At 39.1% G+C, this 26,325-nt stretch overlaps 2 protein-coding genes across 2 annotated transcripts in view; one reads left to right on the top strand and one right to left on the bottom strand.

Annotated features, from left to right (window-relative positions):
* LOC131074222 (serine/threonine-protein kinase ATG1c) overlaps positions 1 to 26,325 on the bottom strand; it is a 94,891-nt gene that overhangs the window by 56,434 nt on the left and 12,132 nt on the right. The window lies entirely within an intron of this gene.
* LOC131857441 (uncharacterized) lies at positions 20,897 to 21,987 on the top strand. The gene is made up of 2 exons (XM_059210036.1): positions 20,897 to 21,367; positions 21,491 to 21,987. Exons 1-2 carry the CDS (start codon positions 21,140 to 21,142, stop codon positions 21,941 to 21,943), a joined length of 681 nt encoding a protein of 226 aa, XP_059066019.1. The 5' UTR covers positions 20,897 to 21,139; the 3' UTR covers positions 21,944 to 21,987.

Below are 26,325 nucleotides of genomic sequence, written 5' to 3'. Positions count from 1 at the left end.
ATTCCACCAACTACAATATGCTACAGATTGGTGAAATTGAGGAAGTGCAAAGCCCATACGCAAGCCAAGTCCTAACATTATGTATGAGGTCAAGCTCGAGGGAATTGTATGGGGTCAGGCCATACGTAAAGGTGAAGAGAAGTTGGAGGAAGCCATACAAGAGTGGAGGTGAGCCATATGGATGAGGGAAGGGAAAGCCATACATGGGCCAAAGCAGCATTGGGGAGTCGTAAGGGGTTGAGCCGTACGAGGTTGAGGAAAGGATCGCACATGAGCTAGATACAATAGCAGTACGAAGAAGACCATACGTAAGAAAATACAAGGAGCCATACAAAGAAGACCGTACACAAGCAAATACAAAGAGTCGTATAGAAACAATGATGACACACCATACATGGAAGAAGGTGAGCCACGTGAGGAATTGGTACGAAAGAAAGAGAAGGTCGTACGCAAGGAATCCGTACGTAAGGAAATGAGGGCCATATGTGAGTACATTGTACAAGCAAGTGGGGAGGAGGTCGTACGAAGAACAAATAACCAGCCATACGTCAATTCCAAGCCACATGTAAGGAAAATTTGCAAGTCATACAAGGAGGTGCCACCTGGGTCGCATGAGATAGACCTTACTGTTGATGTGTATTTTGTACACAGCCAAACACAGAATAAAATACCCAAATGGTACCTTATCCTCTCTTGAATAAAGCCTCTGAATGCTGAAGATATCGCGAAAAGGATCAATCAGGATGACTTCAAGGTTCTTCGTTGTAGGATCTCTACGTGTGGATAAGCACCAGTGGTATGATGTGATTTGCTGGAATCACAAGGGGACTTACACTTGATGACATCATACCACTGGTGCTTATCCACACATAGAGATCCTACAACGAAGAACCTTGAAGTCATCCTGATTGATCCTTTTCGCGATATCTTCAGCATTCAAAGGCTTTATTCAAGAGAGGATAAGGTACCATTTAGGTATTTTATTCTGTGTTTGGCTGTGTCCAAAATACACATCAACAGAATTGGCGCTAGAGGGAGGGCTGAGCATTATCATGCTGTGAGTAGATGAAATCAAGATCCTAATTCGCAAGGAGTTATCCAGGACTTTTTTACCCTCCTCCACGCTCGACAGAATTGAAGCAGAAGAAAGGTGAGCGAATACGAACTCTTGAATCCAAGGAAGATCAGTGGAAAGCCTTTCCTCAAACACTCTACGGAAGTGATACAAAGAAGGAAGGTGATCGTTGGGTCGTCAGTTGGACTTGCGAAAACAAGGAATCAAGCTGGAACCAGTTGAACGTTCAAGTTGAATCTGAGATATTCAAGATCTCTCTTATTCCAAAAAATCCAAAAAAAAGGTGAAAAATAGAAAATCTAAAAAAATCAAAAATCAAAAAAATCAAAAAAGGAAAGATTTCTCAATGGAGCGGCAACAGTTTCACGATGAGCAACAAGTTGATTTCCCTGAACTTTGGTGGAGATTAGATACACAGCTTTATCCACGAAGATTGTCCGAGTTTGCAAGACCAGGGCAATGTCGAGTCCATGAGACAGAGGAGCATGATGAAATGCATTGCTTGAAGTACTTATCAAGGATGGAATCGGCAGCGCAGGGAAAAATCTTCTTTTGGGATGTCCCCAAGCCAGAAACAGAAGAAGGTAACTTCAGTGTCCCAGAGAGCAAGGATCCTCTTCTAAGCTTCTTGTGGATGATCGAGAGTCAGCTCGTTTTGAATGGTGAAATACGTTTGGAAAACATATTGCTACCATTGTGGCGTAGAATTCACAACTCACCTCACTCTGAATTTACTTGCTCAGTATGTGAAATGGCTATCAATCAAGTTAGAAACCAGTTTGGAATGCCAACTTTGTCCGAGGAAGAGTGCATCATGAACAGATCTTGGGGTGCACATCTCGCAGCTGAATTCAGGAGGACCTATGAACAAGACATCGTTCCAGCATCTGATTGTGAGAAGGATCAAGTGTATGTTGATGATACAAATGCACCTGAGGAACAATGTACTACAGTGGTGTTGTGACATTTTCACACATCGCCCCATTGCAAATGGGGACCCCTGCTTTTTGCTTTCTAGGGTTTGTTTTCTAGGTTTTCTAGGGTTTTGTCTGTTAGCCTTTGCATTTTGAGTGTCGCCAAGGGGATCACCTGGATAGCAGGTTCTGCTTGAGTGAGGTCAAGTTGATAAGCCTGGAAAGTCCTGATCCTGAAATTTGGCTAAGTCTGGAAAGTCCTGATCTTGAAATTTGGCTAAGTCTGGAATGTCCTGATCCTGAAATTTGACTAAGTCTGGAAACTGAAAAACCTCCAAAAACTAGATTTTGCAATATAACTCCTGGAGGTCTGAAACCACTCTCAAACATCCTGAAAGTATATATGGAATATAACTTAAAGTATAAGAACTTATACTTACATGTTATATTCCATAAAATTATCCTGACAGAGAGTTCAAAAAGTCAAATTTCGCTCCTGACCCTTCCTGAGGGTCCAAAGCGAATTCCGCTCCTAACCCTCTCAGGAGGTCCAAAGCGAATCTCGCTCCTGACCCTTGCTAAGGGTCCAGAGCGAAATTCATTATAAACTTCATTTGCCACCTTGTTTGAACTTGAAACCTTTTTCCTGGCCTTGAAAACGATCTTACCTTGCCCTGTGAAGTGATTTGAAACTTGAAGATTGAGCATTTTAGCCTAGATTGTGAATTTCGCTCTTGACCCTTGCTGAGGGTCCAGAGCGAAAATCTTATTGGAGCTTATTTTTCGCTAATTTTGGCTAAATTGTGATGTGCAGGGTACCCTGAAAAGGCGATTGAACGTGACTTGACACTTTTGAAGGTTTGAAGAAATGAAAAAGGATGAATTTTAGTCAAAAAATGAAAAATCGCTCTTGACCCTCAGAGAGGGTCCAAAGCGAAATTTTCAAATGTGCATTATTCTTGCAGGATCAAAGTGGTTTTTATGATTGGAAGGGATGAAGGAAAGCATGTTCTACCCGTTGAATATAATTTGGACGATCAACAAAAGAGGAAATCAACCCAAAATCAAAAAATCGCTCCTGACCCTCAGAGAGGGCCCAGGGCGAAAAACCTAATATAGGAACTTTTCATCCAAGTTTAAGGAAAGCTAAGGCTAGGCATGGGTTTGAAATAATGTTTAAATTGCCTTGAAGCGAAAAGAGATTGTTGAGAGTCAGTATTTTGAAGGCAATTACAAAAATCGCTCCTGACCCTCAGAGAGGGCCCAGAGCGATTTTCCAAGGTTCTCTCCCTTTTGTGTGGAATCAAGACAAAATCTTGTGTGGATAGGAAGAAGATGTGATGTTTTGTGCCTTAGAGGCGATTTGGAATCCAAAAGATGAAGGAATATGCCTAGAACCAAAAAGTCGCTCCTGACCCTTGCTGAGGGTCCAGGGTGAAAATCACAAAAACTGCATGTTTTCTTCAAAATGGTGCTAAGGCAAGGTTAGGATAAGGCGAAGAGACCTCCAAAAGCATGATGAATAATGTTTTGCCTTTGAAACTTGATGATTTTGGTCACAAAATGAAAAATCGCTCCTGACCCTCAGAGAGGGTCCAGAGTGAAAATGTTGAAATTTCTCATTTTGCCTTGCAACAACGAAGCAAATTTGGATGGAGTGGTTAAAGCAAGGACATTGCCTAGTGGTGAATAAAATTTTAATGAAAAATGATGGAGAATTAAGCCCAGTTTGCAAAAAATCGCTCCTGACCCTTGCTGAGGGTCCAGGGCGAAAAATTTGGAAGGATGGTTTTCTTGCTTATTTTGGAGGTCTGAACGTGATCTAGCTTGGTGAGAAAGTGTTTTGGTGAGGAAGTGAAGATTTTTAGTTAAAATTGAAAAATCGCTCCTGACCCTTGTTGAGGGTCCAGGGCGAAAAACATCAAATTTACACTTTTTCCCCCAAATTGAATAGAGCAAAGTCTGGAGGTCAGTGAGGAAGCCTATTTAAAATGTCTTGAAGGGATTTTGAACATTGAAAAATGCTAATTTTGAGCAAAAAATGGAAAATCGCTCTTGACCCTTGCTGAGGGTCCAGGGCGAAATTGCCTTTAAGGACATTTTTTCCTCCAAAATTGTTGATGAATTGACTTGGTAGTGCAAGGAAATGGATTTTGGGAGTGATATTGAAGGGTCAACAATCAAGTTGAGGTGGATTCCAGCTAGAAAATGAAAAATCGCTCCTGACCCTTGCTAAGGGTCCAGGGCGAAATTGACATTTCCACCTATTTTTCCTCACGCAAAGTGTCAAATTTGAAGTGCAACACATTAACTGAATATCAATTTACCCTCCAGGAGATTTTCAAGTCAAGATGTGAAGTATTCAAGGCTAAAATCAGAAAATCGCTCCTGACCCTCAGAGAGGGTCCAGGGCGAAATCATCATGGAGTTTCATCCAACCTTGTTTTAAAAAATTCATACTCTCCAAATTGCATTAGATCGCCAAAATTGCTAATTTTGAGGCATTTGGGAAATTTGAATTAGCATTAAATCAAAAGTATTTTGGCATTTAAATAAATTAATTTTAAGCCTTGGGAAAATCGAACTTTTATTTTGGAGGCATTTAAAATTAATTTTTATTAAATTAAAATTGAATATAAAGCGCTCAAGGCCTTATTTTTGCTTTTATTAACCAAGTCGGCCCCCTTTTTTGAGATTTTATTTATTTTTTACCTCCTTTTTGCCAAGTCGGCCTAGAGGAAGCAAAGGGGTGAGCGCTCTATATATTGGAGGGGTTTGTTTCACATTTCAAATCATTCAATCATTGCCTTAAGTGTGAAATTGGAGAGCTAATTGGAGGTGCGAAATAGTGCTGGTTTGGAGCGAATTTCTTTCAAGTGTTGAAGGCTAGAAGGAAGTGGAGTTTATTCTTTTCCAAGCTAAAGGAGGCGCAATTTGTTCAAAAGAAGGCTTTGATCTACACTTTGCCTAGCGAAATTCATCTATTTTTGCATCATTTCTTAGAGTTTAATACTCAAGAGGAGGTATGGCAAAATCATCTTGACACCCTTGTTTAAGGTTTGATTTTTGGACATTTGTTTTGGAAAAATCTAAGTATTGCATGGTTAATTAGGAAATGATAACTCAAGATTTATCATGAAGTTTCCTAATTAAAATCTTAAATCTTCCTTTTAAGTCTAATTTCTACACTTCAAGATATAATACTAATTGTGAAATGTTGTGTAGGTGTCAAGATGGCGACTCCAAAGGCAGGAGCATCTACTGGTCACCCGGCTCTCACCAAAGAAGATCAAGCGAGGACAAGGGAGACCTCTTCCAATCTAGCATTCCAAGGCAAGGTACATCATCATCCTGCACATCAAAGACAAAAGAAGTTAGAGCAGGGGTTCGTTGAAGAAGCAGATAGTTCCAGAAGAGTTAATTAAAAGCTAGCTTCTCAACATCATCGAATTGGATATCTGCCAAGTTGCAAGTGTTAAACGAGGTGGCATCCTAGTCATCGCTCCTCCAGTTGGATTGGTCCACCTCAGCATGTCCAGATTCAATGTACCTAACTCATGGAAGGTGGCACAAACTTCTATGTACCTACCCCAGCTATCTATTGGTCGAATTTTCCAAAGAAGACGTGTGTCCAATTAATACAATTTTATCATTGGTCAAGCATTAAATGTTATGTAATGGTTGTAACAAACCCTAATTAGGGTTTTCATTGTTGAATCTTGGCCATTGATCTCAAATTGATCTTAACCATTGAATTGTATTAAGGGCACTATATAAGCCCTGACTCTTCATTTTGTAATGGCAGTTAGAAAGGAGTTAGAAGATAGGGAGTGAATAGTTAGAATAGTGAATTAGTCAGTTGATAGAATAGCAATTAGAGTAGAGTAGAGAGAGAAGGCAAAGATTGTTGCCAAGATGTTGTTGTAAAAGACTTGTAAAACTTCATTGAAGAAATGCTGAAATTTATGGGTCGATTCGACAATTTGCATGGTCTCTATACTTCTCATATTTGATTTCATGTTATTAGATGAGTGGAAGAAATGTGCTTGATTGATGGTGAAATTCGTATATCCATACTACTAGCAGTTTGTTGATTGCAGACTTGCCTTGTGTAGTCAACTGGAATCATTCAGCTTAAGCTTAACTTCAATTGTCGCTTCTTCATTGATATGCATCAGCCTGATGGTGTCTATGCCTGTAGTGATGATTTGAACATCATAAAGCTTTCCTTCGAAGATCACACTAACCTTGTGGAGATGGTCCTGTGATGTCAAAACAAGACTTAGTTAGAATTTCATCAAAGATCATTCATTGCTCCTACATTCTTAGTATCAGAATTAGATCCTTTCCTCACCCTCATCTTTTTTCCTTTTTTCAAATCAAAGCTAGTAAAAACCTGTGTTCCAGCAATACTCAAAGCAAATCAGACGTTTAGGTTGACAAGTGTAAGTCCCCTTGTGATTCCAGCAAAATCACATCATACCACAGAGAGCTTATCCACACGTAGAGATCCTACAGCGAAGAACCTTGAAGTCACCCTAATTGATCCTTTTCGCGATATCTTCAGCATTCAGAGGCTTTACTCAAGAGAGGATAAGGTACCCTTGGGTATTTTATTCTGTATTTGATAGTGTACAAAATACACGTCAACAAGTGGATAGTTTGCCATGCCATGCACCTGAAAAGGAATACCATGAAACAAAAGTTGAAGAATCAGTTAAGAATACTCAAGCAGTGATAAAGGAAGATCCAAGAGTTGAACAAGCAATCGAAGGAGAAGATGACTCATTCCTTGAAGAATTCTCATTTATACTACAAAATGAGATCCTTGAGAGTGAAATAAAAGAGGTTTCAAGTAGCATCCTTGAAGAGGACAATCAAGTTGACATGTTGAACAAAGAGCTACAAATTATCATAAGTGAGCTCAGATATGAAGGACAATTCGAGGAGGCACTCAAGGACGTCCTCACTCTCATGATATTTGAAGGGGCGTTGAAAGATCTTGTAGAGGAAACACAAATGGAATCACTGCCAAATTTTTTTCAAGATAAGCAAGTTACTGTGAGTGATATGATCCATCATCAACTCCGACCTCCTGAGACTATGCTTGAAGAAGAAATACCAACAGAAATTATATTTGATCAACTAGAGGAGATGTTTGAAGCTCAATCCATCAAGGAAACTCTCATTTTTGAGGATATGCTCACAAAGTTTCTTGAAGATGCCTGGTTTATGCAAGATATCTCAGTGAAAACAGAGAATCTTGAGCTATTCAAAGGGGCGCTGAGCTTGTTTCAAGAACTTCCAAATCAGGACCAACATGTTGTGGATGCTCGTGGAATAGTTCATCATCAATGGCGACCTCTTGAAGCGGCTGGTGACCTTGCTTCCGACAATACAGTTCCGTCTGAGCTAGAAATGTGTCAGGTTGTCTCTTTCCTTAATCCTAGCCTTGAAAGTTATTATGATTTTGATTATGGGGATCTTGGGAAAACAACTTGCATCTGGATTGATCATGGTCCTAACGAATTACCCCAGTTGATCAGTTTGAGTGAAAATTTGCCTGAGTATGAGGGATGCATGGTGAGAGTTTGCCTTTCTGTATTTAAGGATGAATTTGCCCGATTGAGAACCATCACGTTTGCCATGATCTTGTTGCACAACCTGAGGAGTCATGTGAAGTCGTGTATATTTTGCTTCTTTGAGTCATGTTGAGTCTGGGAGTCTTGTATATAGGTTTGGAGTAGGTTTTCTTTTCGCGTCTTTAGTTAGAGGTCTTTTGAGCCTTGTTCTTAATTTGCCTTGAGTCATTTGACTCATGATCTAGTGTGGCTCGGGTAGTTTAGTTGTTTGCTTTCTTTAGTTTGCTTTTGGTGTGCGCTTTAGTTTAATTTGCTTTGAGTCGGTCTGTTGGTCGGTTTGCTTTAGTTTAGGTGTCTTGAGTAGGAGCCTCCATTCGTGAGAAAGGCGTTTGTGTTGTTGCCCACACACTGGCAATATCCTAGATCTTATGTTAGACTCATTTCTTAGATATCTATTCATGAAGTGCTCAGAATCCGAGGTTGTTCCTCTCCAGCTTTATCATCTGATCAGGACTTGCATTTGACTTGGAAGGGAATCATTTTCTGTATCTTGATGCCGACATCTGTGGATTACTATATCTTCACACATTAATAGACTCCAAGTCATTATGGTTTTCAAGCAAAGCTGTGATTGGTGAAAAATCTAAAATCTGGCTTCAACACCACCGCAATCCTCAAACCCTAGTAAGCTTCACTGCTTACGAGCCAAAGGAATTAACGGAGTGAAAAAGCAATATCAAAAGGAAAAAATAAGAAAATGAAGAGAAAAATGAAGAGAAAAATGAAATGAAATGAAATATCAAAATTGGCTAAGGGGAATATACGGATAACTCCATCGGGGCTATAGACGCCTGGCTGGCAATGGAGCAATGTTCGTGAGCTTGCGGCGATAACCTCGTCGGGACTATGGATGTCTGACTGGCAGCGAGGCTCTATCCAGGATGCTTTTGAAGTTCAGATAAACTACGTAGCTAATCACAGGCGAACCTGAAGGTCATAATTGTCTTGTCAAGAGGAATGAATACACTTGCACACACCTGGGTAATCAAAGACTAAGTGTCTAGATCTGGTCAAGGATTTTCCTTCCACTTTGAGTGCATTTTCTAGTCACTTGATAAGTTGGGTTGAATCTTCCGGAGCTTCTAGGTGTCGATTGAGTCTTTATCTCTGAAATGTTCAGGAACATTTATTCAAGGTGGCGCTAGATGTTGTGACCATTTCACACATCGCCCCATTGCAAATGGGGACCCCTGCTTTTTTGCTTTCTAGGGTTTGTTTTTAGGTCTTTTAGGGTTTTGTCTGTTAGCCTTTGCATTTTGAGTGTCGCCAAGGGGATCACCTGGTTAGCAGGTTCTGCTTGAGTGAGGTCAAGTTGGTGAGTGATGAAGACTGGAATGTCCTGAAATTTGGCTAAGTCTGGAATGTCCTGATCCTGAAATTTGACTAAGTCTGGAAACTGAAAATCCTCCAAAAACTAGATTTTGCAATATAGCTCCTGGAGGTCTGAAACCACTCTCAAACATCCTGAAAGTATATATGGAATATAACTTAAAGTATAAGTTTCTTATACTTAAATGTTATATTCCATAAAATTATCCTGACGGAGAGTTCAAAAAGTCAAATTTCGCTCCTGACCCTTCCAGAGGGTCCAAAGCGAATCTCGCCCCTGACCCTTGCTGAGGGTCCAGGGCGAAAATCAATCTAGGACTCATTTCTTGCCTTATTTGACCAAATTTTGACTTGCAAGGCATTTTGAAGGGAAAGTTGGAAATGTTTGAAAACCTTGAAAAAATGAAGGATTTTGGCCAAGATTAGGAATTTCGCTCCTGACCCTTGCTGAGGGTCCAGAGCGAAATTCATTATAAACTTCATTTGCCACCTTGTTTGAGCTTGAAACCTTGTTCCTGGCCTTGAAAATGATCTTACCTCGCCCTGTGAAGTGGTTTGAAACTAAGAGATTGAGCAGTTTAGCCTAGATTGTGAATTTCGCTCCTGACCCTTGCTGAGGGTCCAGAGCGAAAATCATATTGGAGCTTATTTTTCACTAATTTTGGCTAAATTGTGATGTGCAGGGTACCTTGGAGGGAAGCTTGGACATTCTTATTGCCTTTGAAAGGTTGGAAAGCATTAAAGATGATGAATTTTGGGCAACAAAGATAAAATCGCTCCTGACCCTTGCTGAGGGTCCAGGGCAAAATTTTGAATAGCTCTCATCTTGCAATGAAAAAAGTCAAGTTTTGGACATAGATGAAACAAGGACAACTCCCTTTACCCTCCGGAGAAATTTTAACTTAAAAGAATAAAGGATTTTGCCTAAAACCAAAATTTCGCTCCTGACCCTTGCTAAGGGTCCAGGGCGAAAATCTTAGTAGAAGACATTTCTTGCCTTGTTTGGTCAAATTGAGGTGATTTCGAGTTTGAAAAAGGAAGAACCAAGCCTAGAAAAGGAAATTCACTCCTGACCCTTGCTGAGGGTCCAGGGCGAAAATCTCAAAATCTCCCATTCTGCCTAGCAAAACGAAATCAAACTTGGATTGGGAGCAAGAAGAAAGATATTTCCTAGCATTGTGAGGTGGATTGAAGTTGGAATGATCAAGAATTTGCTCAAAAAACTCAAAATCGCTCCTGACCCTTGCTGAGGGCCCAGGGCGAAAATTGCAAAATCAACCTATTTCTCTTGAGTTTTTGTTAAGGCAAGGATATCCTAGGGTAAAAATAGCCTTCAAAAACATGATGAATAAAGATTTGCTTCCAAAACTTGATGATTCTAAGCCAGGGAAGAAAAATCGCTCCTGACCCTTGCTGAGGGCCCAGGGCGAAAATTTGAAAAACTCTTATTTCACCTTGCAGAAACAAAGCAAATTTGGATGAGATGAATGAGGAGGATCATTGCTTAACCTTGTGAAATAGATTGGGGCTAAATGATGGAGGAGTAAGAGCAAATTTGAAAAATCGCTCCTAACCCTTGCTGAGGGTCCAGGGCGAAAAAATCCTAAATGCACTTTTCTTCCAAAATTCAAGTGAAATCAAGCCCAAACTCCAATAAAAGATGCCATTTGGAGTGCCTTGGTGATATTTTGGATTTGCAAAAATTGGATATTCAAGGTCTAATTTGGAAAAACGCTCCTGACCCTTGCTAAGGGTCCAGGGCGAAATTATTGTCAATCTTCATTGAGGCCTTAATCAAACATTGATATTCCTCAAATCCCCCAAAATTGCTAAGTTCGAGACATTTGAAAAAACTAAATCAAATTCGCATTAAATTAAAGGCATTTTAATTTAATAAATTAATTTTTGACCTTGAAATAATCAAAAGGAGGCATCTAAAATTAATTTTTTTTTAAATTAAAATTTGTTAATGAGCGCTCAAGGCATTATTTTGCCTTTACTTAGCAAGTCGGCCCACCTTTTTTAAAGGTTTTATTTATTTTTTACCTCCTTATTAACAAGTCGGCCTTGGGGAAACAAGAGGTGAGCGCTCTATATAATGGAGATGCTTTGTTCAAGTTTTAATCATTCATTCATCCCTTTTAAATGCGAAATTGAGGAGCAAATTGGAAAGGCGAATTTCTTGCTAGATTGGAGGATAATTTCCAGATTTTGGAAGGTATTTGAAGGCGAATTTCCAGATTTTGAAGAAGCTAGTAGAAGGTGGAGCTCTTTTGAAGACTAATGGAGGCGTAATTCATCCACGGGAAGACTATAATCTAAACCTTGTCTAGCAAAATCCAGTCTTCTTTCATCATTTTTTAAGGTTTTGTAGTTAAGCATTCAAGGAGGAGCTATGAAGAATCATTTTGAAGTTCTTATTCAAGACTTATTGTGATCTTATTGCAATTTTGTACAATCTAACTCTTGAAAATCCAATTTCCATTCATAATTAATTTGAAAATGTATAATTCTTGATTTATCATGACCTTTTCAAATTAATATCTTAAGTTATACCCTTGAAAGGTCTTAAATTTCATGCTTTAAGGTTTGATGCTCAAAGACTAACTTTAATCTTGTGTGTAGGCATCAAATGGAGACCCCAGAGTTGGAAGATCAACCACTTTGCGGACCCTCATCAAAGAAGATCAAGGCAAGGGCAAGGGCGACCTCCTCCCGTCTAGCATCAACAAGGACGACCTTCTTCGGTCAAACATCATCAGGAATAACTTCTCCCAATCCAGCATTCCAAGGCGAGGTACATCATCATCCTGCACATCATAGACAAAAGAAGTCAGAACAAGGGTTTGTTGAAGAAGCAAACAGTTTCAGCATCGAATTGGATATCTACCAAGTTGCAAGTATCAGACAAAGTGGCATCCTAGTCATCACTCCTCTAGTCGGGTTGGTCCACCTTAGCGTGTCCAGATTCAATGTACCTAACTCATGGGAGGTGGCACAAACTTCGATGTACCTACCCCAGCTATCCATTGGTCGAATTTTCCAGAGAAGACATGTGTCCAATTAATACAATTATTTCATTGGTCAGAATTGAGTTTGTTGTAACAAACCCTAATTAGGGTTTTCATTGTTGAATCTTGGCCATTGATCTCAAATTGATCTTAGCCATTGAATTGTATTAAGGGCACTATATAAGCCCCGGCCCTTCATTTTGTAAAGGAGAATAGAAAAGAGTTAGTGAATAGAGAGTAGTTAGAAGGTGATTAGCCAGTTGATAGAATAGCAATTAGAGTAGAGTAAAGAGAGAAGGCAAAGATTGTTGCCAAGATGTTTGTAAAACTTCATTGAAGAAATGGTGAAATTTATGGGTTGATTCAACAATTTGCATGGTCTCTATACTTCTCATATTTGATTTCATGTTATTAGATGAGTGGAAGAAATGTGTTCGTTTAATGGTGAAATTCGTATATCCATACTACTAGCAGTTTGTTGATTGCAAACTTGCCTTGTGTAGTCAACTGGAATCATTCAGCTTAAGCTTAACTTCAATTGTCGCTTCTTCATTGATATGCATCAACCTGATGGTGTCCATGCCTGTAGTGATGATTTGAACATCATAAAGTTTTCCTTAGAAGATCGCACTAACCTTGTGGAGATGGTCCTGCGATGTCAAAACAAGACTTAGTTAGAATTTCATCAAAGATCATTCATTGCTCCTACATTCTTAGTGTTAGGATTAGATCCTTCCTCGCCCTCGTCTTTTTTCCTTTTTTTTTTTTTTTCAAGTCTAAGCCAGTAAAATCCTGTGTTCCAGCAACATTCAAAGCAAATCAGACGTTTAGTCATCAAGTGTAAGTCCCCTTGTGATTCCAGCAAATCACATCATACCACTGGTGCTTATCCACACGTAAAGATCCTACAACGAAGAACCTTGAAGTCATCCTGATTGATCCTTTTTGCGATATCTTCAGCATTCAGAGGCTTTATTCAAGAGAGGATAAGGTACCATTTGGGTATTTTATTCTGTGTTTGGCTGTGTACAAAATACACATCAACACTTACCAAATAGCACATGGTAACAAGTTCTAGGTCATACATTGTACCGTCATATCAATGCCATCCTTCCATACGTCTTTAGCATATAGTGGAACGACATCATGTCTTGAAATCTCACTGGAAAGTACGACTTGAACATAATCTCAATAGGAAATCGCAATTTTTTGGCTTCATCATCATTGTTTTTGGCGTCTTTAAAAATCACGAAAATCATGTGCGTCGTGGAGTTTTGTGCAATTAAAGGTCTCGCTTTGATCTTGGCAACAAAAGCTCTGGCCCTCAACCTCACCCTATATCATGACAAGGAGTGTGCCCAAGGCACTGCCCCTTGACCTTACTGGGGGTGTTGCCCCCAGACCCCTGCAAGGGGCACTTCCCCTTGATACCACTAGGGGCATTGCTCCCAGACCCACATTTGATTTGTCAAGTACACTGCAAGTTGGGGTTGCTCAGTACAAGTCATTGTCTACACTCTTGTCATCGATCTTTCTAAATATTACTTGATCTATACTTGTCGTATGAAAGACAACTTTTTCTTTGGGGGGGGATTGATGTAGTCGGCATAAAATGCCTATTGTCGTGTTTGATAATATTGGTTATCTGAAAATGTATTAATTGTCCAAATTAAGTTTGTTGTCACTCTCGGGGGATGTCAGTTGGTTGACGGTTGTGTTCCTCTTGGCAACCATCAAGTCCTATAAATATGTTGTGTACTGTCAAGGACGAGAGTATGGTAGAGTCGGATCAATTGTAATCCTTGGCTAACCATCTCTAGTCTTCTTCTCTGTAATAATTTCATGTGCAAATAAAGATATATTTTGCTCCTGTATTTGGTATGCATTGTTATCTGTATTATCATTTCATCCATTAATTTATCAGATATAGTAGTAAACATCCACCCTCTAGCATCTTTCCCTACTAGCAAATTTTTTGGAGCATGTAATGAGTTATGAGTCACCCTTGTCTCACAATTCTCATGAATGTGAGATTAACCCAAATGATATACACATGGTTCTAAAACTTTGAATCTACAAAACTCAACAATCCAATATTTTGACTTGATCTTGGTACTTGGGAAAATCTTAACAAGTTATAAATCTATATAAATTCATAAAATAAAATAAATTGCCTGTAAAATACTATTTAAAAATATAAGAAATGAATTTAGAAAACAAATAGCTAGGACCATTGTTAAAAAAAGTCATTCACATTCATAGAAAGGAAAAAATATTAGAAAAAAAAATAGTAACAAGAAATCAAAAATAAATAAAATGTTAGCTTCAAGCAAGTACTAAGAACTTGGCAAAACTCAACAAGCTATTGATTACCCTTTTCTTCTCATCAATGTGTGATTTACCCAAGTATTACCCAATCATATATGCATAATTCAATTTGAACATTGCAAAAACTAAGCAGCCCAAAATTGACACAATCTTGGGACTCAACAAAAACATTGGCAAAATCTTGATAGTTATATGTATATACTAAATATTCTTAAATTAAATTTAATCAACAAGAAAACTACTCTTACAAAACATAGGAAATGAATTTAACGGATGAAGGCTAAGAAATGCTGAAAAATAATTCAAATCCACGACAAGCACAAAATATTGGAAAAAAGAATTTCAAAGCAACATTGAAAAAACAATCTTCTATCTAACTAGTTAATAGCAAGTACATAGTACTTTGTAAACTTTGGAGAGTTACTCACCAATCATCAATGGCTTACAAGTAGTCAAGACTCTTGAGAATCCACAACAAGTTTTAGAAATACAAATATATGTATTTTGTATAAATTTAAAGCTTACACTAGTAGTTTAGGTGGAATTTTAGTTTTTGCAAGATTTGACCTGTATGTGCTTTTAGTTATGACAATATGACCTCCATGAGTACTCGTTTTTTTCATTGAAGCATTTGCATGCTAAGCTCTCTCTCTCTTTTCCTCTTTTTGTAAATTCTTTAGGCTTTATGCCATCTACATAATATTGGGGGGTTTTTCTTTGCTTTTCCCCCTTACAAATATTGTGTCTCCTTAGATTATGGTGTGCTTGCTCTTGGTTTTGGCTACATTTCTTTACAGTAATATCTACCTTCAAACAATTGCTCATTGATTAGTTTGTTTCTGATACTTCATGTTATTTTCCTTTCATGGTATCAGAGCAGGTTATAGTAATCTATTTGTGAGCTTGTATTGGTGAAGGGTTACCATGTTTTTGAGCACTCGCCATTGGAGATACTCTTGAGGAAGAGGAGAGAAGAGTTTTAGCTTAGATATGCTTTCATCAATCTTGTTATAACTTGTGCAGGATCTCTAACTATTTTTGTTTCATGTCTCAGATTTAAAGCAATTAGTTTAAATCTATTCATTATATTTGCATGCATTTAAATCTAATTTTTTTTTTAAAAACTTGTTATTTTTCAAACATTTCTTTCTACAATTTGTTATCAATCTCACATTGGTTCTAAAAAAAAATTTATTACTATGTCAAAGTTATAATCAGTTTATTGCCATTGCATGCAAGATCCCTTTTCTTTCAGTTCTTTGTTCTGAATCTTCTAACCTGCACTATCAATATTATTTTTTCTCATGTCGTGTTATCATTATTACTATCATTTTTTTAGTTTCTACCAGTGTTGATTCATAAATCATTTTATTTAAATTTTGCATCCGTTACATTTTTTTTTAAGCTCTAATACCATGAAAGGAAAATAACATGAAGTATTGGAAACAAACTAATCAATGAGCAAGTGTTTGAAGGTAGATATTACCATAAAGAAAAGTAGCCAAAACCAAGAGCGAACACATCATAATCCAAGAAGGAGACACAAGATTTGTAAGGGGGTATTAGAATAATACTTTATTATTTTATTATTAATGCTCAATATTGTAAACTTAGTGTAAATATCTTAATAAGATTTTGCTTGATCTTATTGGTAGTTTCTTTTTAGAAACTTGCCCTCTTGTAATTCTTTGTAATCCTATTTATTGAGCGTTTGCTCATTGTTAATATACATTCAATTTTTTACCAATTACTTGCGTAATATGGTATCAGAGCTTGAATAAAGAATTTGTGAATTCTTTTTTGAGATTTTTCGGGCCTCTTGGTTTTGTTGCAGATTTTCAAAAAAAAATTTGTTTTCAAAAGTCCATTTTTTTGAAATCTTCTTTTTTTTGAGGTTGTTAAGGACTGTGTTCATCCCGTGTAATGGAATTCTTCCTGTTTGTGTCTGTCTGGCGAGGGTTTTCGGCATTTTTCGGTGCGGTACAAAGCCGCGATTTTTTTCTGCAACCTACAACTTGGTTAAACCTGCGTTTTTTGACTTTCGGCTAGGGTTTTGACCCTCCAGATTCAGTCGAAAAAAATTTCTGAGCACATATTTGTGGTGGGTTTTTCGAGATCTCAACTAGGTCGTCGTTAGAATTTTTTGGGTGCCTCAATTTTCGTGCCTCGATTTTTGAGCCAGTGGATCCAAATTCCGACAACAAATTCTTTCTTTTTGCAAGGATTTTTGGGTTGTCTTCAGATTTTTCTAAGTCAGCCGGAATTTTTTTCTTGCAATTCGTGCCCGTCGTACTTTTCTTAAAAAAGTCTGTACCTGCATCTGCCTTTGTTTCTGCATTGGGATTCAAATTTTTTGAATTCCATGCCAGCGCCTACTCAGTTTTTTTCGTTTTTCGTGCATTGGGAAACGTGCAAGATGGCATCATTGACCAACTTGATGTTGGAAGCCAGTCAGCAATTTAATGGGAAAAATTATAACACCTGGAGCTGACCAAGACAAGTTTGATGACCACAATCGAGAAGCTGTTATGCTTCTCAAGCTCTCTGTTACAGATGACCAACTACCTCAGATTCCTTCCAGCAAGTCAACTGCAGAAATCTGGAAGCATCTGAAGGAGTTGCATGAGACATCCGACAAAAGTCCAGCCTTTTTTCTGAAGAATCAATTGTTCTCCATTATGATGGATGAACGCATGTCCTTACAGGAGCATCTTACAAAGATTAAGGACATTCAAGATCAGCTCGAAGCTATTGGTCGACAAATGGAGGAAGAGGATATGGTAGTCATTACTTTGAAAAGTCTACCAAAACCGTATGAGCACTTTATAGAGACTCTCAACATTACTTCTACTAATGTTGATCTGAAATTTCCAGAGTTATGCACCAAACTTTTGCAGCAGGATCGTTGGAAACAACAGTTTGGTAGCGGTGCTACTTCAGCCTCCTCAAAACATGCCTTTGCTGCCAAATCCTTTCACAAGGATAAAGGCAAATCCCAGTCATCCCAGTCCTTTCAGCAAAAGGGCTCTTCTCAATCTCAGGATGGTTCCAAGAAAAAGAAGGTGCAATGCAATTACTGTCACAAATTTGGTCATATGATCAAAGATTGTCGTACCAGATTGGCTTCCAAGCAGCGGAAGCAAGGAGGGTCTCAGCCTAAAGCCAATGTTGCTGAGCACACAGAGCAGAAAGAGTCTGCCTTTTATGCCTTCATGGCTAAAAGACCTGCAGTTCATGTCAAGTCTTATGCCTGGTACATTGATTCTGGTGCTTCTTGTCATTTCACTCACAGGCGTGACTGGTTTGTTGAGTTCTCTCCCTGCATTGATTCAGTTATTTTTGGAGGTGGTGAAGAGTACACTGCTGTTGGCAAGGGCAACGTTCATATACAATCTGGAGGGAGGAATCTCATATTCCTCAATGTGTACTATGTTCCTGGTATGGAACTTAACCTCCTTTCTGTCAGTCAAATTATGTGGCATTCTCCTCAATTGGATGTCGTTTTCAGTACACATAAGTGCTCGATTGTTGATCGTGCTTCTAGCACTACTGTAGCTGTTGGCATTGAGGATCATGGTCTATATAGACTTGTGGATACAGGCGATTCTCTTGAGCATGCCTTCGCAGCTAAATCTTCATCTATCAGCAGTCTCTGGCATCAGCGATATGGTCACCTAAACATTCATTATCTTGCATAGCTTGTTCGGGAAGACTTAGTACATGGTCTACCTGATATTCAGACTCAGAATCATTGTGTTTGTGAAGCTTGCCAAGCTGGGAAGCAGCACCGGACACCGTTCAAGGATGGTGACTCATGGCGAGCCTCTAAGGTACTGCAACTAGTCCACGCTAATGTATGCGGTCCTATGAATACTACTTCTGTTACTGGGTGCAGGTATTTCTTGCTTTTTGTTGATGATTTCAGTCGTAAAATGTGGGTGTATTTCCTTAAGCAAAAATCAGATGTGTTTACCGTATTTCAGAAATTTAAGGCCTTAGTAGAAAAAGAATCTAGTTCTTCTATTATTACTCTTAGGTCTGATAATGGGGGGGAGTTTTGTTCTTCTTCTTTCTCTACTTTCTGTGATACACGTGACATAAAATGTCAGTTAACCACACCATACACCCCTCAACAAAACAGCGTTGTAGAACGTCATAACCGGACCATTACAGAAATGGCTAGGTCTATGATGGAACATAGAAACGTTCCTAAGAAATATTGGGCAAAAGCAGTGTTCACAGCAGTCTATCTTCTTAATAGGTCACCCACTCATGCTGTTAAAAATAAGACTCATGAGGAAGCATGGTCTGGTCGCAAACCTAGGATCAGCCATTTGAAAGTTTTTGGCTCTTTAGCTTATGTGTGGATTCCTGATGCCAAGCGCACTAAGTTGGATTCCAAGAGTCAGAAGCTCATGTTTACAGGGTACAGTGACAACCATAAGGCTTATCGACTGAATGATGTAGATTCTGATCGTCTTATCTTCAATCGTGATGTTGTCTTTGATGAAGAACGAGGACCATTTCAGCTTTCCTCGTCTCAGCGGCATTCTGAGGATCAGCCTTTGAAGGCTTCTGACTTAGGTATCTGTCTTCCATTCGGTTCACCTGATGGGAGGGATGATGCAGATTTTGTATTTGATGATGCACTACCTGAGTTTCCTCCAGAAGATGCTAATCTTCCTCCTACTCCTGATCCTGATCCGCTTCCTCTTCCAGTTATTCCTCCTGCTCCTGATGTTGGCACATCTACTCTTCGGCCTAAATGGTGGGCTAAGACCATAGATGACATACTCGCCGAAAACTCGGCGAGTGACAAAAACTCGCCGAGTTTTTGGGGCTGGCGAGTAGTAATGACTTCTACTCGCCAGGAAACTCGCCGAGTTTTTGGCAAAAACTCGCCCGTGTTTCCAATACAGCCGAAAACGGCTTAAAAATTCATTTGTTTTTTGTTTTCCAATTATGTTTTGGGCTGAGAAGGGGGAAACTCATTTGGAAGGCTTGGAAGGTGATTTGGGGTGGTTATTGAGTGATTCCAAGTGGATTTGAAGGGGATTTGAAGGGAAAATCAGATTCCAAGTAAGTTTTTTAATTTTTTTTTCTATGCTTTTTTAAAACAATTTGTTTATTTTTTGTTGCATTTAGATTGATTACAAATGATTCCTAGGTAGTCTAAATCATTTCTAAGTTATTTACACAAGATTTAACACAATTCTTGTTGAATTTTCACAATTTTTTTGAAGAATCTAGTTTTCAAAAAAAAATTCAAACCCTACTTTTTAAAAAAAAAAACTTCGAATGATGTCTAAATTTATTTAAACTAATGTAGATAGTTTGCTTAGTGCTAAATTGTTTAACTAAAATGTTAATTTTTTTTTGCACTTTGTATGTGTAGGTTAAGTAAGCATTAATCATGGCAAGGGAGCAATGGCCACTAGATCCATGCCCATCTGGATTTATAGGCACCCGTCCTAGAGGTGCTAGAGATGGGGCATGGAGGTATGCCTATGAGGGACCCGATCCTGGGTCAATTATATGCATAAAGTGTGAGAGAATACTTCATGGAGGCATCAACTGCCTCAAATACCACCTTGTAGGAATAGATAGGTATGATGCTAGAGCATGCCCTGGGACCAATGAAGAAATAAAAAGACAAATGAATGCCCTACTTGCAGCTGGGGAAGAGAAGAAACTGCAAAGGGAGAGGGCAAAACTAGCCATGAGATCAGCCATAGCTGAATCTCAAGGTGTTTCTATTGACCTTGAAGAGGAAGAAGAAGCACTTGAGGGCATAGTGGGCTCTCGACGTGGCCCACGTATCCGCAAACCGACCATCAGCTCGCCCATTGCTTCTGCTTCCTCTAGTAGAGTACCTGGCCGGGGCCCTGTTCCACTTCCATCACAACGATCAGGTTCAATAGGTGATTATTTTGTGCCCGGAAACACACCTGGAGGACAACCATCATTAGAGGCTAGTGGATGGAATAAGGAGGTACATGAGAAAACTGACATTGCAGTTGCTGATTTTTGGTACTTCAACAACATTGCATTCAATGTGGCGGAGAATGCTTATTGGTTGAATTTGGTGACTGCTATGACAGTTTCAGGAAAGGGGTACAAGGCCCCTTCTCGCAGGGATTTGAGTGGGAGGTTAGTAAATTACTACATAGTCCACTTGATTTCATTTTTAATTATTTTTTAGATTTCTTGTTTATTAAATCAAAATTGTGTACTAATACCTAATTTCACTTTGCACTTACAGGTTGCTCACAAATGCAGTTGCTAGGGCAAGAGAAATGATGGAGGATCAAAAAATTGATTGGGCAAATTATGGCTGCACCATTCTTTCTGATGGGTGGACAGATGGCAAGAACCGCACCATCATCAATTTTTTGGTCGCTTGCAAGGACAATGTAGTGTTCTTGAAATCTGTCGATGCCTCCAACAAGGTGAAAAATGCAGAAACATTGGCTGGAATGTTGGAGCGTGTCATCATGGAGGTGGGGGTAGAGAATGTGGTGCAAATCATCACAGATAATGCAGCAGAATATGTGTCAGCAGGTAGAATCCTTTTGAATTATCACCTTTAGGCATTAGCAATATTCTCATTTGTTGTGGGCTTTGTTTTACTTGGTTGCATATTTCTTAAGAATAAATTCTTCTTTTGCAGGAAGAATCCTCCAAGAGAGGCACCCCACTCTTTTTTGGACACCTTGTGCAGCACATGTCCTTGACCTTCTTTTGGAGGACATAGGAAAACTTGAGTGGGTGACTCCAGTTGTGGAAGATGCAAGGAGGATCACCAAATATATCTACAATCACCCTTGGGTCCTAAATTTGATGAGACAACACACGCAAGGGAAAGATTTGGTGAGAGCTGGTGTCACAAGGTTTGCAACGATTTTCTTGACGTTGCAAAGCATTCTTGCTGCATTGACTTCTTTGAAACAAATGTTTGTGAGTGGAGAATGGCTTAACTCACCTTATTCAAAGAAGCCTGAAGGAGAGGCTGTCGCATGCATAGTCTTCGACAACCAATTTGCACAAAGGGCTGCAGAGATTGTGAAGGTTGTTACTTCAAAACTTTAATTTTTAAATTTTAGTTATTCTTGATTCAAGTCTCTCATTACTAATTTGTAACTTCATTATTTAAATTTTGATCTTTTTGTAATTTGTATTTTTCAATTGTAGGTGTCAGAGCCCTTGGTTCGAGTTCTTCGCTTGGTGGATGGGGATAAAACCCCAATGGGATATCTTTATGAGGCCATGGATAGGGCCAAAGAGTCTATCAAAAATTACTACAAGGGGGATAGGCTCAAATTTGATCCCATTTGGGAAATTGTTGATAGGAGGTGGAACAATCAGCTCCACCAACCCATTCATGCAGCAGGGTACTTCCTCAACCCTCGTTTTAGGTTCGGGGGTTCTTACTCAGATTCGAATGGAGAAGTCATGGAGGGCCTCAGTACATGCATTGAGAGGATGGTACCTGATGTTGAGGAGAGAGACCTCATTGTGAGTGAGCTCCAAAATTATGAGGGAGGAAGGGGTAAGCTATTCTCTTCAGAGCTAGCTAGGAGAGGAAGAACCACTCAAACCCCAGGTATAACATTTGCCATTTGGATTTTGGGATCTAAAGACTAAAATGATTGATAAATTATGTTTTCTCTTTTCTCTTTGCTTTCTAACTTTTCCATTTTATTTATTTTGTAGATGCTTGGTGGCAAAATTACATCTCAAAAAATTTGCCCTCAGAGTCTTATGTCAGCCTTGTAGTTCATCCAATTGTGAGCGCAATTGGAGCTTGTTTGAAGCAATCCACACGAAGAAGAGGAGCAAGTTAGCGCAGAAACGGCTCAATGACCTTGTCTACGTGCAATATAATCTTCGATTGCGCGTAAAGAAGGTAGAGGAACTAGAAGGTGGTCCAATTGACTTGGATGATATAGATCCTTACAGTGATTGGACATCACAGGAGCAGCCTCCATTGTTTTCCGACACTGATTATATCTTCGTCTTGATGAGCTCATTGAGGATAGAGCTTCCAAAAATAAGGGCAAACAGCAAAACACAGTTAATTTTGCTCTTATGGCTAACATCCACAGTATCTATGAGCCTCAAACATATGCAGAGGCCAAAGGGATTCCAGAGTGGGAACAGGCAATGGATGCTGAGTTCCAAAGTCTTCAGAAGAATCACACCTGGGTTCTTTCAGATCTTTCTCCAGGAAAGAAACCCATTAGCTGTAAATGGGTATATAAGGTCAAGTATCATGCAAATGGTACCTTAGATAAATATAAGGCCAGATTAGTTGCTTGAGGATTCACACAGCGAGAAGGCATTGACTATGAGGAGACTTTTGCTCCTACTGCCAAGATGAGTACTATTCATCTTCTTCTCGCCATTGCAGCTCAGTATGGATGGAAAGTCCATCAGATGGACGTGAAGAGTGCCTTCCTCAATGGTGAATTGCAGGAAGAAGTCTACATGACGCAGCCTCCTGGTTTCAAGGTTGCCGGTTCAAAACCGCAAGTGTGTAGACTCCAGAAAGCACTCTATGGACTTAAACAGGCTCCTCGAGCATGGTACATAAAAATTGATCAATACTTGGTTGCTCATGGCTTTCAACGTAGTCCTTTAGACAGTAATCTGTATATCAAACACTCTAGTAATGATATTCTCTTTCTTGTTGTCTATGTGGATGACTTGATCATTACTGGGAATTGGGCACATTTGATTTCAAAAATCAAACAGGATTTGTGCAACACTTTTGATATGACAGATTTAGGACTTCATTATTGTTTGGGTGTTGAGGTTTGGCAGATTGATAGCAGCATCTTCCTTTCTCAGTCTAAGTATGCCAGAAGCTTGCTTGACAAGTTTCGAATGCAGGATTGCAAACCTGCTTCCACACCTATGGAGACTAGTTTGAAATTGTCAGCCAAGTCTGATTCTCCTCTTGTAGATGAAACACAATTCAGGCAACTAGTGGGCAGTCTCATCTATTTCACTGCCACTAGACCTGACCTCAGTTTTGCAGTGAGCTACATCTCATGCTTCATGACGGCCCCTAGGGCTAATCATTGGGTAGCAGCGAAGCGTGTCCTGCGCTATGTGAAAGGCACCTCGGATTATGGACTTCTTTACACTAGGAGTGATGATCCTAGACTCAGTGGGTTCACAGATTCAGATTGGGCAGGTTCAGTTGATGACAGGAAATCAACCTCTAGATATGTGTTCAGTTTGGGCTCTGGTGCAGTCACCTGGACTAGTAAGAAGCAGCAGGTAGTGGCTCTCTCTTCGACAGAAGCAGAGTATAGAGGAGCTGTTAAGGCAGCTTGTGAGGCAGTTTGGCTTCGCCGGATGCTTGGAGATATGCAAATATCTCAAGCAAGTCTGACTCCCTTGTTTTCGGACAATCAGGGAGTAACTTGCCAAGAATCCAGTCTTCCATGAAAAAACCAAACATATAGAACTTCATTGTCACTACATTCGGCAGTTGGTTGAAGACGGATCCATTCAATTGCTGTATGTTCCTACCTCGGGGCAGTGAGCAGATATTTTCACCAAACCCCTCAGTCCAGATAAGTTTGTAAAATTCAGGGGGTCTATTGGTGTAGTTGATAGATTGAGCATTAAGGGAGGGTATTAGAATAATACTTTATTATTTTATTATTAATGCTCAATATTGTAAACTTACTGTAAATATCCAAAGTTACCCTGAGTTTCCAGGACGGAGACGGCAGGGGACGGCGGGACGCGTTTCCGGGACGGCAAATTTTTTTGCCAAATTTGGGGACGGCGGGGGACGGCTATATAAAATATAGGAAAAATTTAAAATATATAGGAAAATTTCAAAATTCTAAATGTTCATATGAAAACATGGATAAAGCATGCATACATACATTATATTCATATGAAAACAATAAAACATGGAAATAGCATGTGTATGATACTATGAAAAGTTGAAAACATTTTAGAATGTAAATTCTGAACATACAACATTGTTAATACTCAATAGACAATATGCAACTATGCATTCATAAATCAAAATTTCAATTCATTCACATTGTCAATATGTATATCAATAGACTCGGAGGTTAAATTTTCCCTACTTCTATCGACACAGTTTCCCCACATATTTTTCAACGGGGGTTTGGGGGCAGCGCCCCCAAGGTGGGGTCAAGGGGCAGCGCCCCACGAGGCCAAAAAAACTTATTCTTTAATAAAGGCGTTGGGTGTTATTTTTCTATTGACTCGCCGAGTTAGGCAATTTTCTAATCTCTGTGTCAAAATGCCCAAAGGCTACACTGCTGCCATATAGTTTCATTGTCATAATTATGAATTAAATTAACAAATTTAAAATTTAATTAATGTTATCTTTTAATTTTTTATATTTTTAATAACAATTTGAATTAATAAGGGGCCTATATTAGAAAATTTAAATAAAAAATTGAAAATACAACTTTTTAAATTTTTTTAATATTTTTTAAGGGCCTTAGATATGGGGGACGTCTGGCCATCCCCGGGACGGATTGGGGATGTCCCAGCCGTCCCCGGGACGTACGGACGTCCCCCAGAGCTAGCGCAGGCATCCCCCCATTTCAGGAACATCCCCTCAAAATACAGGGCAATTTGGGGACAGGCGGAAACGTCCCCTGGCCGTCCCCAAGTCCCCAAAATGTCCTCGGGATGGGGACGGGGGTTTTCAGGTCGGGGATGCGTCCCTGGGTAACTCTGTAAATATCTTAATAAGATCTTGCTTGATCTTATTGGCAGTTTCTTTTTAGAAACTTGCCCTCTTGTAATTCTTTGTAATCCTATTTATTGAGCGTTTGCTCATTGTTAATATACATTCAATTTTTTACCAATTACTTGCGTAATAGGGGGAAGAAGCAAAGGAAAAACTGCCATACATATGAAGATGGCATAAAGCCTAAGAAAATACAATGAGAGAAAGAGAGATTGAGCTTTAGCATAGAAATGCTTCCATAGAAGAAATGAGAGACACCTCAAATATGTGGAGGTGAGAGAGGAGTTGCAAATGTAACTCCCAAGTCTAAGGATGTCATCTATTATCATATGTGTAAGCAAAGTGTCACAATCCTCATAAGGAGGAAATCTAATATTCCACATATTTGGAATAAATAAAATGAGTTAGCTCACACATGTGACAACTCAAATAAGACAAAAGATTTGTAGGGATTCCTTGGGAATATTCCTACAAGTAACAATTAAAAGGAAATTAAATTTACCAAATAAAGATTAATTCCTAACATTGTCATTACTCTAATTTCCTTTTTTTTTCATTTATATTGAGACTCGCTTAGCCTACAAGCACCTCTATACATCTTTTCAGTGGGGAGAGGAATGGTAAAATCAATCATTCGACCTGTGCATATTTTTTATCAACTCAAGATAATCTTTACAAAGAGTCATTACAGTAATTACTAATTAGTAATGACCTTTTTCCTCGTCTATGTATTACAAGGCAAGGAGGACCATTTAGCATACAAGCACCTCTAAACATTGTTCTTTAAAAATGCTAAAACTGCATGGCTCCCCTAATGCTCACTGACAGCAGAGTGGAGTGCCAGGCACAATCAGCAACTCATCAATCCTGCTCTTCCTTGTCGCTATTGTGCAACTGCAAACCAAAGATCTCTAATGTTATAAATAATTTTCCCATTCCTTGACAGAACCATCTAATATAGAAGATTTTTTGTGAGCCTCTGACTTGTAGCAACTTCTCTTATTTAGGAACAGTGTAAATCTAGTTTGAATTAGTAAATGCCCTCTTTTACTGGCAAAAGATCTTGACTTCAACAATGAGAAGTAACAAAGGGATTCCAAGTAAGCACATAGAAGTTACAAAGGGATTCCTAAGCACAGCAAGTTACAAAGGGTGATGAGAAGTGCTAAGAGAATCTCCAACAACCTAAAATAAAACATTTGAAACAAAAATTAAGAAGCAACTAAACACCACAAAGAAAGAAGGATGATGAGAAAAAGATATCAGACAAGTC

This window comes from Cryptomeria japonica, chromosome 8, assembly GCF_030272615.1.
Source record: "Cryptomeria japonica chromosome 8, Sugi_1.0, whole genome shotgun sequence".
In the NCBI taxonomy this organism is placed as follows: Eukaryota; Viridiplantae; Streptophyta; class Pinopsida; order Cupressales; family Cupressaceae; genus Cryptomeria; species Cryptomeria japonica.
The sequence above is the reverse complement of the archived record's forward strand: the minus strand, read 5'-3'. Positions and strand labels throughout refer to the sequence as shown.